This window comes from Onychomys torridus, chromosome 22 (assembly GCF_903995425.1).
Source record: "Onychomys torridus chromosome 22, mOncTor1.1, whole genome shotgun sequence".
Taxonomy (NCBI): Eukaryota; Metazoa; Chordata; class Mammalia; order Rodentia; family Cricetidae; genus Onychomys; species Onychomys torridus.
The window spans coordinates 12,499,786-12,515,551 of record NC_050464.1 but is presented as its reverse complement, the minus strand read 5'-3'; the positions used below and the strand labels follow the sequence as shown (position 1 = coordinate 12,515,551).

Genomic DNA, 15,766 nt, shown 5'->3' with positions numbered 1-15,766 from the left:
GGACTGGAACCCAGGACTCCAAGTGTATTCGGCAAACACTCTAACTGTGGAGTTATAGCCCCAGCCCCTCACTAGGTAGATCTTTACCTTGGAAGGCAGTTTGCTTCTCCCTGAAGTTCATGTGGGAGTGGCAGCTTCCCTCTCCTCTGCAACTCCTTTCTTCCTTCGTGAATGAAATGACGCTGAGTTTTTATTCGGAGTGCTGGTTCATCGGCTGCAGGATTCCACTCATCTCTCCTTTGATGTTGACAGTCTGAGCAAACCCCTGGCACTTGCCTGTGCTGCTTGGAGCGACCCTCTGGCACTGCCCAATGCGGGAGGGATCCTGCTTGTCTCATCAGGCCAGCAGCTGCTTTTCCCATTGTGCTGCTTCTGTTTTCCTTCTCTTCCCAGGCCCACACAGCCTCAGGTGGTCAAAGCTATTGCCTCCTTAGCCCCATTTCCACTGCGCAGACCCTGAACACACAGGGGTTTGAGAAACCACATCTTGAGGCAGGAGATTTAGGTGACTTGGCTTGTTGTCCAGTTGTAGAATTAGCCAACTGTGCCTGGGTTTATGCAAAAATACAAAGTTCCACTTGGGGCACGGGGCACAGCTGGGAAGTGTTTGGTGGACATGTTCTAGCGTGTCAACTGTGTATGTCCCACTCTAGAGGCTGGACAGTTCCAGTCACCAGGCAGTGAGCCCTCAGGTAAGAGGTTGTGACCTGGGGGAGGTGTGAGGTGAAGGGAGCAGGGTCCCATCTCTTCTCTTCCATACCATAAGGCTTGAGCATATGGTGGGCATGCTTTGACTGACTGTGGTGCAGTTGTTCAGATATTTCGTAACTTGAGATGTAAGTGTTTGGTTAGGAGGCCTGTGAAGACAGCTGCCTGTGAAGCACTTGCCTTGCAAGCCTGAGGGCCGTCACCAGGCTCTTGTAAAAAAATGCCAGGCGTTTTCTTGTGTATTTGATTTGGTTTTTTGAGAAAGGGTTTTTCTGTGTAGCTTGGGCTGTACTAGAACTTGCTGTGTAGACCAGGGTGGCCCCAAACTCAGATCCACCTGTCTTTGTCTCCTGAGTGGTAGTATTAAAAGCTACTACACCATGTAACTCCAGTCCATGGAGATACAGAGACAAGCTAGTCCGTCCCTGAGGTTCAGTGGCCAACCAGGCTAGCCTAATCATTACATCTTAGGCCTGTGAGAGACCCTGCCTCAAAACAAGGTGTATGGCCACGAAGGAGCAATTGGTGGCTGAGGTATTATCTTGAGTTCAGAACCAGTCTAGGCTATAGAGTAAAATCCTGTGTCAAAAGAAGAAAAGGGCTAGAGAAGTGGCTTAGCCATTAAGACCTCTCCCAGCACTTAGGAGGCAGAGGCAGGTTGATCTCTTGAATTCGAGGCTAACCTGGTCTATGTAGTGAGTTCCAGGACAGCCAGGACTACATAGTAAGACCCTGTCTTGAAAATAACAAGAAAAAAAACAAACAAAAAAACAAAAACAGAAACTAGGGCTGGAGAGATAGCTCAGTGGTTAAGAGGTCCTGAGTTCAATTCCCAGCAACCACATGGCTGTTCACAACCATCTCTAATGGGATCTAATGCCTTCTCTGGCATTCAGATATACATGCAGACAGAGCACTAAAGAAATGCATAAATAAATAAACAAAAAAGACAACAAAAACCTTCTCTATGAAGCATAAAAATATTGTGGGGCATGATGGCACACACCTTTAATCCTAGCACTCAGGAGGCAGAGGCAGGCAGATATCTGTGATTACGAGACCAACCTGGTCTGCAAAGCAAGTTCCAGGACAGCTAGGGCTGTTACACAGAGAAATCTTACCTCAAAAAACCAAAAGAAAAAAAGACTCTTGCAGAGGTCTGAGGTGGCTCCTAGCACCCATGTCATGTGGCTCTAAACTGCCTGTGACCCCCAGCTCCAGGGAGGTCATGGCTTCTGGCCTCCAGATACTGCAGTTATGATGCACATGTATTTTCATTAACACACATTATTAAAAATAATGGGGGTTGAGGATTTAGCTCAGTGGTAGAGTGCTTGCCTAGCAAAGCACAAGGCCCTGGGTTTGATCCTCAGCTCAAAAAAAAAAATTAATTAATTAATAATAATAATAATAATAATGAAGAAAATGTTTTAAAGAAAGAATTTGGAGATTGTAAAGAGAAGCCAGATTTGTGTCTTGGTCCCATGATAAGGATTCTGGGGTTAATCTTCTGTTAGTGTCCTCAGCATTGGGAGAGCAGCATGGAAGGAAGGAGAGCCACAGCACTGGGGCTTACAGGGCAGCTTGCCCAGCATGCCTGCCCCGTCCCAGAAGCCTGGCAAGCCAGCAGCTTGCTGCAGCCCCTCCCCTCTTTTCCAGGCCCAGCTGTGGGAGAAGCGCTACAGCATGTGATTCCCACCCTCAGGACCTGTCTCCAGCCCACCACAGACCCGCACATGCGCCTGAAGCTCTTCTCCATCCTGTCCACGATGCTGCTGAGGCCTAAAGACACTGTCGACTCACAGGGGTAGGTCAGTCCTCGAGTCTGTGTAGAGTCTGCAGGAGTGTTGGATGGATCCCCCATCTTCCCATGCTACCCTGGGCAGAGCCCCCGAGGGCTAAGGTGCAGGCTTCTTGGTGGTCTGTATCCCTAGCATCCACCCTGCTAGGTAAACAGTGGGCTTGGTGAGTGCACCACAGAGACACAGACAGTAAATCAAAGTCACTCTAGGGGAGTCATTAAAATTCCATTGAGTGAGAAGTTTTAGGGCACATTAACTATTAATGGCTTCTGTATCGGCTGCTCTGTTTTAAAAGCCTTTTGGTACCTTTCAGACCCAGCAGACCTGACTGAATTAGCACTGATGGTGAAGGCTTAGGGGTGGCTTTCTGTTACCTCAGAAGAGCTCAGAGGCAGCATCGCAGCCTAAGAGCCTCCAATTTTATGGCTTTGAAGTAAAGGAAAAGTCGAACAAAGAGCTTAGGAAAAGAACAGGCTCTGGGTGGGTGGGGAGCAACCCAAGACCCAGAAGCTCATCCTGGGAGAGGACCTGTGAGTGTGGCAGAGGATACAGAAAGTCAGAGCTGCCCTAGAAGAAGACCACACACACACACACACACACACACACACACACACACACAGAGAGAGAGAGAGAGAGAGAGAGAGAGAGAGAGAGAGAGAGAGAGAGAGAGAGGAGAGAGGAGAGAGAGAGAGACTGAGACTTAAAATACTGTCTTCCTTGGTTCATTGGGCAGAATACAATTAAAGCCATACTGGGACCTCCCAAGCCTTACAACCCATGGCAGCCCTGGGTCTTGAAGATGGAGACCTGAGCACTTTGGCCCCATGTGAATGGGGACATCCTCCCCCACCTCTCCCATCTCCACTAAACAAATCTGTCATCACAAAGTGTGGTCAGGAAATCTAAAATTCCCTGTGACTTGGTCATTCTAACCTTTCCTCTTCAAATGCACTCCTAGTGTGGGGCTGGCTGCCAGCCTCTCACACTACAGGAAATTCTATTTCCTGCTATCTGCAAAAGCCTCAGGGTTGAAAAGGGACCATAAAAAGGTATTAATGAGCATCTTGGCAGCAGGCCACTGAGCAGGCGTATACACAGCAATGGAGTGAGTGCATGGCACCCTGGCTGCTGCTGGGCTATGGCCCTCTCCACATGTAACCCAGTGTGCTGAGAAACAGCAGCCACCCCTGACCCACAAGCACAGCTGCCAGGTTTGGGCCAGGTTCCCAAAGACACACTTCAGACCTCTCAGGGGATAAAGTCAGTCTGGAGAATCCAATTATGCAGAAAATTGCTACTGTTTGGGTAGGGATGGTTTGAAAATAATATTGTCTTAGGGTTTCTGTTGCCATGATGAAATGCCATGACCAAAAGAAATTTGAGGGAGAATTTATTTGGCTTACACTTCCAGGTAACAGCCCATCACTGAGGGAAGTCAGGGCAGGAACCTAGAGGCAGGAGCTGATGCAGAGGCCATGGAGGGGTGCTGCTTACTGGCTTGCTCCTCATGGCTTGCTTGCCTGTTTTCATATAGCACCCAGGACCATCCGCCCAGGGATAGCACCGCCCACAATAGGCTGGGCTCTCCCCCATCAACCACTAATTAAGAAAATGCCTTACAGGTTTGCTACAGCCAGATCTTACGGAGGCAGTTTTTCAGTTGTGGTCCCTTTCTCTCAGCTGACTCTAGCTGTGTCAAGTTGACACAGAACTAGCCTGCATGAATATCGTTTGGTTTTGATTTGTAGATTACAAAATGATAGAGTGAGAGGTTATCTAGGTGGGGCTCAGTCTGGCAGTGCCTAGAGAAGGCAGTGCTCAGAGCAGGCCATAGTGTGGCACCACAGCAGCCCACCTGCCCCCCACCCCCTTGGCCTCTCACTCTTGCCTGAGCTTCTGTTGAGATGCCTGGGAGGGAAGGAGGGAGGGAGCAGGGAGGAGCTACAGAAAGCCCTACCGAGCCACTGCCTCTGCAAGTGGCCTTTGCTTCAGTCCCTTTGGCAGCCTTGGAGTAAAATTTCATGTAAAAATTCTGGACTAGGGGACCAGTTGGAATGATTCAGTGAGTAAAGGCATTTGCCTCCAGGCCGGCCCACTTGAGTTCAATCCCCAGGACCCACATCGTATAAGAAGGAAGCCGATGCCTGTAAGTTGTCCTGTGACCTCCATATGTGTGCACTGTGGCACACATACCCCACTCTACCTTCACATACAATGAATAAGTAAAGTGTAACGTCAAATTTAAGACTGAAATCACGGATTAGGGCATAGGAATGTGGCTCTGTTGGTATAGTGCTTCTCTGGCATGCAGGAGGCCTTGGTTCCATCTCCAGCACCGCATTAACCAGGAGTGGTGGGGCATGCCTGGCATCTCAGCACTTGGGAAGTAGAGACAGAGGGATGAGGGCTCAGGCTAGCCCAGATTATATCGCAAAATCTTGTCTCAAAAAACAAAAAATTGAGCTGGGGGTGTAGCTCAGTTGGTAGAGTGTTTGCCTAGCATATAGGGTTCAATCCCCAGCACTCTACAAATTGAGTTTGGTGGGATATGCCTGCAGTCTTTGCACTCAGGCAGGGGACTAGGATGTTAAGAGCATCTTCAGCTACATAGTGGCTACATGAGATCCTGCCTTTATAAATTAAAGAAGAAAGTGGGTTATAGACCAGCAGTGGTGAGGAGAGAACTCCTGAGCAATTGGCAAACTCAGTCTGCTCTCTGAAGCCCTGAGCAGTCTGTTAAGAGAGGGCTTGACAAACAGGTCTCCCTGATGGAGCCTCGCATTAGCAAGACTCTCTGTATGAGAGAGTTCTTGTTTTAGAAGCATTTGTCTTGGGGGGAAAAAAAAAGCCAGGTGGTGGTGATGCATGCCTTTAACCCCTGCACTTAGGAGGCAGAGGCAACATGGATCTCTGTCTGTGAGTTCAAGACATGCAGCCTGGTCTACAGAGAAAGTTCCAGGACAGCTAAGGCTACACAAAGAAACCCTGTCTTGGGAAAAAATAATAATAATAATAATAATAATAATAATAATAATAATAATAATAAAAAAATAAAGGGGTGTGTGTGTGTGTGTGAATGAATGTGAATGCCGCATGTGTGCAGACACCTGAAGAGTTCCTTGGAGGACATTGCATCCCCTGGAGCTGGAGATACAGGTGGTTGTGAGCACCTGATGTGGGTGCTGGGAACTGAACTCGGGTGTTCTGAAAGAGCAGCCAGTGTTCTTAGACACCAAGCCATGTCTCTAACCCCATGTCATTTCTTGCTTCCTTTGTTTTAATGGTGTAGACAGAAGGTTCAGTGGTTGGTGACCCAAATGGCTGATCATGGGTGATACAGCACTTGAGCACAGAGCCCCCAAGCCCACCATTTTACCAGGCCACTTGACAAGGATCACCTTTGAGAGGGGCACAGGATGAGGTCACTATGGAGTCTGCCAATCCCTGTGGCCCTGGTGCTCTTTTCTTGAATGCTGGAGCACATGAAGAGCTGAGATGTCATCCTCACCTAGCATGCCAGGCTGTTGGATTCTATCCCCAGTCATGAACTAAAGAAATTGAAATAGCGTGGAACCTTTGTGGTTGTCTGAATGTAACTGGCCCCTATAAATTCATAAGGAGTGGCATTATTGGGAGGCACACCTTGTTGAAGGAAGTGTGTCACTGGGGGGCAGGCTTTGAGGTCTCTTTTGCGTAAGCTTTGCCCAGTATCACAGTCTACTTCCTGTTGCCTTCTGATCAAAATGTAGCCAGCACCATGTCTGCCTGCACGCCACCATGTTCCCTGCCATGATGATAATGGACTAACCTTTGTAACTGTAAGCTAACACCTCAGTTAAATGTTTTTGTTGTTGTTGTTGTTGTTGTTGTTGTTTTTTGTAAGAGTTGCCGTGGTCGCTGGGCAGTGGTGGCGCATACCTTTAATCCCAGCACTCGGGAGGCAGAGCCAGGCCGATCTCTTGTGAGTTTTAGGCCAGGCTGGGCTACAGAGTGAGTTCCAGGAAAGGCGCAAAGCTACACAGAAAAACCCCGTCTCGAAAAACCACACACACACACAAAAAAAAAAAAAAAAAAAAAAAAAAAAAAACCACCCTGACTAGGACAGCCTTGGTTGAGTATGTGCAAGCCAGGCCATCCTAGTTAGCTTTCCTGGTTCACCTGCTCCCCTTCCTTGCTGGCCTTAGATCAGCCTCCAGAAGAGGCCCCCAACTGTTGCTGGGAACTTCCTGTGAGTTGGTGCTCTTTAGCCTTGGGTCTCCTCATGTGCCTCTAACCTGGCCTCCCTAAACATCAGTCTAGTTCCATTCCCAAACTGCAGCATGTCCTTCAGAGTTGTCTGTGTGTCCTTCCTCACTTGCCCTCTTGTTCCAGACAGTTCCATGGCTACTTGGAGATGGTAGTGAATGACATCTTAGCCCCCAACCTGCAGTGGCATGCAGGAAGGACAGCTGCAGCCATCCGGACGGCTGCCATATCCTGTCTGTGGGCACTCACCAGCATCCTATTGGCCAAGCAGGTAAGAACTTCGGTGACCATCCCAGTTGCCTGACCATGTAGGTCCCACAAGAGGTCAGGTCGGAGCAGCTTGGTCTCAGTGTCCTGGTTGTCACAGGCTCCATCTCCATGAAGGATCTGGAATCTGGTCCCTGCCTTAGGTTTACAAACTGTCTTAGTTTCTTGTCCTGTGGCTGTGATAAAATACCCTGACAAAGGCAGCTCAAAGGAGAAGGTCTTTATTCTGGCTAACGGGTAAGGTTCCAGGCCGTCATGGTGAGAACACCAAGGCAACAGGGTCTTGAAGCAGCTCGTCACATCCATAGCCAAGAAGTAGACAGTGCCTGGTGGCAAGTGCATGCCTTCAGTTGGGAGATAGAGGCAAGCAGGTCTGAGCTAGAGTATATAGCCAGTTCCTTCTTTGTGTAGGCTGACTATGTGCCAGCCAGGGTTATATAGTGAAACCCTGTCTCAAACAAACAGAAAACAGAAGGCAGTGAATGAATGCACACTGTTGCCCAGCTCACTTTCTCCATTTTAGATTGCCATGACCACAAGACCAGGGATTGGTCCTGTCCACAATAAAGATAGGTATTTCCATGTCAAATATTCTTTAAGTTTTTTTCCTAATATGTATGTATTAGTACTCAAAACATTATAGATCTTCAGACATTTCTTCTTGCTTGTTTTCTACTGGGTCTTCAAAATCAAATCTACTTTACAGCTTCAGTGAATTGTGGTGTGATTCTGATTGGCCACGGCCCAGTGCTCCCTCCCAGACTGTTGTGGCTGTTGTATTGGACAGTGCTAATGGTGGTAGTTAGCAACCAATCTCAGAATCACAACTTGGGTTTGAATCTTGGCCCCCCACTTAACTTCTCTATGCTTTGGTTATCTGTCTAGATGCTCCTTTGACTCTCATGGCTAAGGTGAAGAGTAAATGGGACTTTCCAAGTAAAGCCTCAGCACAGTGTCAGATGCAGTGGGAGCTGGCCCCCGTGTGCCAGGCACTGTTATGTAATTTACATAGTTAATACCTAGGCAGCTATAGTGTCAGGGCTAAGGAGATGATGTACCATCCTGAGCACCTGAGTTTGGTTCTCCAGCATCCATGTGTTCTTTAAAACAAAACAGGCGTAGTCACATGGGTCTGTAACCCTAGCACTGGGAGGGCAGAGACAGAATTCTGTGTGTGTGTGTGTGTGTGTGTGTGTGTGTGTGTGTGTGTGTGTGTGGGTTGGAGAATGATAATGGAAAATTCTGGTGCTGATTCCTGGCCTCTGTAACACATGTACACATATATGCATTATGTCTGCTACAACTGGACACATTATAGCATGTATTATTAAAGATTGATGCCAGAGCAAGTTCTCCATCCAATATTGGTTCAGTGGTCTCCTAAATCAGTTTCTATTAAATGATCTTTACAAAATTACAAGCTTAGGATTGGGGATGTCTCGGTCAGTTTCTAGCAACACACAGACAAAAGAGCTAGGGGTGGCAGGCCAGATCTGCACTGCTGTTAGTATGGCTAGTGAAGTGAACCAGGAGACTCTGAAACTGTAGAGAACTGATGCTTTTGCTCCTGCCCAGGAAATGTGCATTTGCAACCAAAAGCTATGACTGGCCTCACTGCCAGCCACTCACAGTGTCTGAGCGCCCCCTGCTGACAGCAGGAGGTTGTTACCTAACTTTCACATGCTTCCGCACTCCATATGGGTAAGTAGGGTTTGAGGAAGTCAGCTGATCAAATTAAAACAGAAGTGGTTAAGATGATCTGAGATTCAGAATCAAGATCTGGTCTAGGGAACATTTGTTCATAGAGAATGAAGTATTTCTGATCCTAGATCAGCGAAGGAACCATCACTGCAGGCAGAACCCTCATTTTGTCCTGTGATCCGTCCCTTCTGACATGGACCTCCCCAGTGGACCCCCACAGGAGCCCTACTCAAGCTGCTTACAGACCCTTCTATTCTCCTTTCAGTGACTCATGCCTCACCCATTCTTTGTCCTGTAAAACCTTCTGTATGCATCTAAATGTGTTTTTCTCTCTCAGGCCTATCCCCCATTACATGCTAGACAGGGGCTGTACCACTGAGCCACACCCCAGCCCCTCACTAGGGGATTCTAGGCAGGGGCTCTACCACTGAACCACACCCCAGCCCCTCACTGGGGGATTCTAGGCAGGGGCTCTACCACTGAGCCACACCCCAGCCCCTCACTGGGGGATTCTAGGCAGGTGCTCTACCACTGAGCCACACCCCAGCCCCTCACTGGGGGATTCTAGGCAGGTGCTCTACCACTGAGCCACATCCCAGCCCCTCACTGGGGGATTCTAGGCAGGGGCTCTACCACTGAGACACACCCCAGCCCCTCACTGGGGGATTCTAGGCAGGAGCTCTACCACTGAGACACACCCCAGCCCCTCGCTGGGGGACTCTAGGCAGGTGCTCTCCCACTGAGACACACCCCAGCCCCTCACTGGGGGATTCTAGGCAGGGGCTCTGTGGCTGATTTATGCCCCTAACCCTGCTTTTACTTTTCAATTTTGAGACACAGTCTCACTAAGATTCCTCAGCTAGTTTTGAACTTCCTCTGTAGCCCAGGCATACTTTGAACTGTGAATCTTTTGCGTCAGCTTCCAGTGACAAAGCTGATGTCACTTTACCCAGCTTTTCCTACTTTGAAAACAAAATTCCATCACACCTGCAGCTCCCATCATCTCCTGCCTCTTGTTACCCTGTGATTGATGTGGGAGGCCAGCCCACTATAGATGGGAACACCCTGAGCTATTAGTCCTGGCTTCTGTATGAAAGCAGACCGAGCGAGCCAGGAAGCAGCAATCCTCCATGGCCCTAAGGATTAGCTCCTGCCTCCAGGTTCCCTTCTGTCTCGGCTTCCCTCAGTGGATGGTGATTCAGGATAAGCCAGATAAACCCTTTCCTTCCCAAGTTGTTCTGGCTATGACCTTTCATCACAGCAATAGTAAGCCTAACTAAGACACCATCAGAAGTCATGCCTCACATGCTGCCTGCCCACTTTGTTTTTTGAGGCAGGGTCTCTTACTGGCCTGGCACTGGCCTAGCAGGTCAGCAAGGCTGGCTAACCACCAGACCACAGGGACCTTGGTTTTTCACTTCCCTAGCACTAGAAATACAGATGTTTATTCCACATCAGGCCTTTACATGTGTGCTGGGCTTGAACTTAGATCCTTGTAAGCACTTTACTATCCAAGTCCTCTCTTCGGCCCCTCTTGGGTTTTCGGTGGGTGGATGGGTGGGTGGTTTTCCCCTAGAGATGGTTTTCTGTCGGTCAGGCTGTCCTAGAACTCACTGTGTAGCTGAACCTTTCCTTGAAGTGCTGAGATTACAGATGAGCTGAATTGTCTATACTTGACGTGGTCTGCTTGCCTTGCATGGCCTGGCCTATCCCCCAGAACTCTCAGCCAATAATAAATAATTCAAGGGCCAGCAAGGTGACTCAGCAGGTAAAGGCATTTGCCAGCAAGCCTGATAGCCTGAGTTTGATCCCCTGGACCCATGTCATGAAAGTTGTTCTCTTGACATGTCCTCTATATGTGTACTGTAGAACATGTATGCCTTCATACATACACACATAAACAAACTTTTATTGAAAAAAGTAAGAGCTTGGCAGAGGTGATGCACACCTTTAATCCCAGCACTTGGAAAGCAGAGGCAAGAATATCTCTGTGAGTTAACGCCAGCCTGCTTTACAGAGTGAGTACCAGGACAGTCAGGACTACACAGAAAAAAAACCCTGTCTCGAAAAACCAAAGAAAAGGAAAAAGAGAGAGATGTGTATCTCGAAAAACCAAAGAAAAGGAGAGAGAGAGATTTGTGTCTACTTCGGGTAAGATGTGACAGCAGTGCTGGCAGCGGTGTGTTGTAGACAGGAGTACCTGGTAAAGAGCACTGACGCGTTCTGACAGCATGGGCAGCCCCAGATGTCCTCTCACCCATTGGCGGTTTTCAGGTACAAGAGGCGCAGGAGACCCTGATGCCGCAGGTGCTGGCCACTCTGGAAGATGACTCCCAGACCACACGCCTGGTCTCCTGCCGCATCATTAGCGTGTTCCTCAAGAGCTCAGGGGATACTATGGAGCCAGAGAAATTCCTCAGGGTCTATCCTGGTAAGACACTGGGCAGGGGTACAGAGTTACTCAGTAACTCCTTTTGTAGTCGGACATAGAAAATACTTCTTTGACTCGTGATTGGGTTGATGCTGGTGTCCGTAGTGTCACTGATTGTCCACAGAGACAAATGAACCAGCCCTGACTGAGCAGCCAGCACAGAAGCAAGGAGAGCCACTATGGGCATTCTTGGAGATGGGTCCAGGTCCTGGTTCCAGAACCACTGGGGTGTAGCCCATAAGGTTGGAGACCCTCCTCAGAGCAGGAACTCTGTCCAAGTCCCCCCCACCCAAAAAAAAGGTGTAGAATAAGGCTTCTGCCTTCCATGTGCTAGAGAAAGCAGTCTGCATGGAACCAGGCTGGAGGGACATGACTGGGACAGCCCTGCCACCTGTCTAGTACCAGCCTGAGCAGCAAGCAAATTATAGACAGAGAAAATGATCCCAGCGGGAACAGATAGACCCTGAGAAGAACAGGAACCTGGAGGGAACCGGTGCAGAAGTGATTGATTCTTAGCTTGATAACACAGGTCCCCAAAAATTGAAACGAGGACATTGTAATGGTCTTCAGGACAGGGGACACTAGAGAGGGTTGTATTTAAAGTCGTTTAACATTGCCAAGGAGCTAAAAATAACCACACCCTTTAGAAGCAAGTCAGACCCAGCCATTCCTGCAGCTCCTCTAATGCCAGCACTGGAGAGACAAAGGCAGGGGGAATTGTTGCTTTTATTTTTTTCAGAGCTGAGGACCAAACCCAGGGCCTTGCACTTGCGAGGCAAGCGCTCTACCACTGAGCTAAATCCCCAACCTGTGTTGTAAATCTTAGGCCAGCCTGAACCACATAGAAAATTCCAAGCTACACAGTGAGACGCTGCCTCAAAATATACAAGAAAGCCAGGCGTGATGGCACACAACTGTAATCCTAGCACTTTGGAGGTAAAGGCAAGAGGATCAACCTTAGCTACATGAGCCCACATCTCAAAACAAAAAACAAAAGTCCTAGGCTAAGCATGATGGTGCACACCTTTAATTCCAGCACTCAGGAGGCAAAGCAAGCAGATCTGAGTTCAAGGCCAGCCTGGTCTACATAGCAAGGTCTGGGCCAGCCCTCTGGGCTTCTAAGCATCTTGCAGCCAGAGCGCAGCATGCTGGGAGGTCCTGGGTATCCCCCGTGAGTCATTCCAGCAGACCCCTGTCCTAAGGCTCCTGGCGAGAGGCCTTGCACTCTGTGAGTAGAGATCTTTGCATGCCTTCCTTAAGCCAGGGCTAGCCTGCTCATGCCTGCCCTGGCCAACACTCAGCTGCTATCCCACTTGCCCATTCTCCAGAAGGTTCATGCTGTAGAAGTAGGTTCCAGAAATTGCTTTTTGCCTCCTTTGGTTGAGATACATTTAGCCCAGAATGATTTAGAACTCTGTCTAGCCTAACTGGACCTCAGACTTACTCCTGCCTCAGTTTACCAAGTGCTGGTATTGCAGCTGTGTGCTCACGTCTGGCTCCAGAGAGGTTTGTTTTGTGTTGTTTTCCAGGTCATGGGGAAAGCCCAAGTTGAATGAAATTCTTACCCACTCACAATACAGTTTCTGCCTGTCGGAAAGGCTAGATCTGTTTTTGACAGCACACAGCCTGGTCAAGGAATCCCACAGAGGCAAACCAAGGCTGGCACAGTTGTCATATTACTTACTGGCCTCAGGCTCTTCAGCCTGCAGCAGTTGTGAGGAAGGCTCAGCCCCATGGCAGCTGCCAGTGTCTGGTGTGCATCCAGGTCTTCTTGGCGGTCTCAGCACTGTGGAGACTGAACAGCTTCAGGGAAGTGAGGCGCCATTTATTGAGGATACACACTGCTGGAGTCTTCCTTTGAGGGATGGGTTCTCAGGCCCCCCCCAGAGCAAAAGCCCCCCACATTGGCAGGTTAAAAGTCCTGCCATAAGTCTGCATGCCTGGCCTCTCACCTCTCCCTTTCCCACAGAGCTCTTGAAGCGCCTAGATGATGTTTCCAACGACGTGAGGATGGCAGCTGCTTCTGCCTTGCTCACCTGGCTGAAGTGTGTGCAGAGCTCCGACGGGAAATCTGCCTATCAGAGCAGCGTTCAGTTCCTGTACAGGGAGTTGCTGGTCCATCTGGATGACCCTGAAAGTGCCATCCAGGACACTGTCCTAGGTGAGCTCTCCAGGGCCCATGGGGTGCAGCTGCCTCTGGGTTCTGGTACTCTAGTACCCTAAGTTACTGAAGCGGAAATTAGTTGAGACACGGTGTGTCTGTGTCACATGCATGTAGTACCCATGGAGGCCAGAAGAGGGCACTGGATCCCCTTCAGTCTGAGTTAACGGTACTTGGGAGCTGCCATGAGATACTGAGAATCAAATCCAGGTCCTGTGGAAGAGCAGCCAGTGCTCTTAACTGAGCCATCTCTCCAGCCCGCGGTTTTTAAATCCTTGTATATACTGGGGGAGAGGGGGCACATGTGCCACAGCATCATGTGCATGGAGATCAGAGGACAGCTTGTATTGGGTTGTTCTCTCCCTCCAGCATGTGGGGTCCAGGGGTGGAACTAAGGATGCCAGACTAGGCAGCAGGCACCTTTACAGTCTCAAAAATAAAAATAAAATAAAATGAGGTGGAGAATAATAGAGGAGGAAACTCCAGCACTGGCCTCCATATATATGCACACACACATATATGCTACACACATATGCACAGAGACCAAAAAGGGGGGTGGGGGCTGGAGAGATGGCTCAGCCGTTAAAGGCTAGGCTCAGAACCAGAAATATAAGAGTTCAGTTCCCAGCATCCACAGCTATCTCTCTCAAAAAATTTTACAAAAAAGAAGAAAAGTATTTTTGCGAAGGCCTTAGTATGGTACCGGACCCTTTGTGGACACTGCTGTTTTAGAAGGAAGGAGAATGGGGCTAGTCATTGCAGGGGGTGAGGGAAGACGGTCCACACTGTAGCCTCCCCTAGCTTCATTGGCTTAAGTACCTGCTGGAAGAGATGTGCCACTTGTTCACAATACATAATCAAAACACACTGCAAGGCCAGTGAGAGGGCTCAGCAGATAAAGGCACTTGCTATCAAGCATGGGGACCTGAGTTCAATCCCCAGACCCACATGGGAAAAGGAGAGGAACTGACTCACAATGCTTGCCCCTTGAGTTCCACATGCATGTACACACACACACACACACACACACACACACACACACACACAAATAGACCCTACACTGCTACATCCTGGAGTGCGTGAAACATCACCCTCCACCCTCCGAACATTGTACCCAAGGCTTCAGGAAGGTGGTTCTCAGCCCTGGGGGATCTGTCCAGCAGCTCTAAAGAAAGCTACCAGCTCTGTACAGCATGAGGTGAGCTCCCAGCCCACTGCTGCTGGATCAGGGTTCTGTGTTCTCTTGCAGAAGTCCTCAAGGAGGGCAGCGTCCTGTTCCCGGATGTGCTGGTTCGGGAGACCGAGGCCGTCGTCCACAAACACCGCTCATCTGCCTACTGCGAGCAGCTGCTGCAGCACATGCAGACCCTGGCTGCTGCGCGGTGACTGTGTGCGGCAGCCCCGGAAGGGCCCCAGCTCTCTGAAGGGCAGCACGGGTGGCCCGGAGACCTCGATTTAAGGCAGCCATGTCCACAGTCCAGGCATCCTTGGGACCCCACCAACCACCAGACGGTGCTTCGAGCAGCAGTCTCTGTCTTTCCTAAGCAGGCTCTCGGACTTCGTGACATGCCTCCTGTACAGAGACCTCAGAATGCTAAAATTAAATGCCCCGCCTTTCCAGCTCCCAACTAGCTGCTTGAATGGAATGTTTTTTAAGGTGGGGGTCCTGGCCTGCTTCTGTGCTCACCAAGAACACTCTTCATGTTGCAGGGAAGCCAAAGAGATTGTAAAAACAACCATCCACTTCCTTTGGGCTCTGTCTCCTCCTCCTAGGCTGAAGAGAACACCCAGTCTTGACTCACCGATGAAGTTTCTCATGATTTTTTGTTTTGTTTTGTTTTTCAACAGTTTCTCTATGTAACCCTGGGTGTCCTGGAGCTCGTGCTGTAACCAGGCTGGCCTTGAACTCACAGAGATCCGTCTGCCTCTGCCTCCTGAGTGCTGGGATTTAAGGCGTGGGCTACTACCACCCTGCTTCTCCCATTTCAAATACACTGGAACTTGTGGTGTGGGTGCACCTTCCTGGCATTTCTGTTTCTCAGTATTAGTGATGCCCGCGGATAAAGGATAGACTAGGAAACCAGACCTCATCCTTACCACTCGCTTATAGCAGTCAGTAACATAGTCATTCCCCCATGTCCACCAAGTGCCTAAAATACTTTGAAGTAGGTGTTTATCAACAGCCAATATTTTTGTTAAGACAGTGGGGGGGGGCATTTCCAACAAATTTTAACATTTCTGCTTTGTTGTTTTGTGGAATTAAATTATTTATTATAGTTATTTTGTGTGGCCATCTGTGTGATTTGACTGATTACATTGTTACAGACAGCTCCTGTATCTATATATCAGCCTCAGGGTGACCCAGCCTGAGGAACCCTGGCATGGGCTCCATGGGCCCCTCTGGTAGTCACCACTGCCTGTGATGTGCATTCTGACACGAGGTGGTTGGAG

At 49.2% G+C, this 15,766-nt stretch overlaps 1 protein-coding gene across 1 annotated transcript in view; it reads left to right on the top strand.

The window, feature by feature from the left end:
* Nucleotides 1-15,181, top strand: part of Dnaaf5 (dynein axonemal assembly factor 5) — a 39,462-nt gene extending 24,281 nt beyond the window's left edge. The window contains exons 9-13 of the mRNA XM_036172318.1: nt 2,368-2,515; nt 6,882-7,026; nt 10,998-11,154; nt 13,124-13,315; nt 14,565-15,181. Of these exons, the coding sequence (XP_036028211.1) occupies nt 2,368-2,515; nt 6,882-7,026; nt 10,998-11,154; nt 13,124-13,315; nt 14,565-14,701 (779 nt within the window). The 3' untranslated portion in view covers nt 14,702-15,181. The remainder of the gene's footprint in view (nt 1-2,367; nt 2,516-6,881; nt 7,027-10,997; nt 11,155-13,123; nt 13,316-14,564) is intronic.
* The last annotated feature ends 585 nt before the right edge of the window (nt 15,182-15,766 follow it).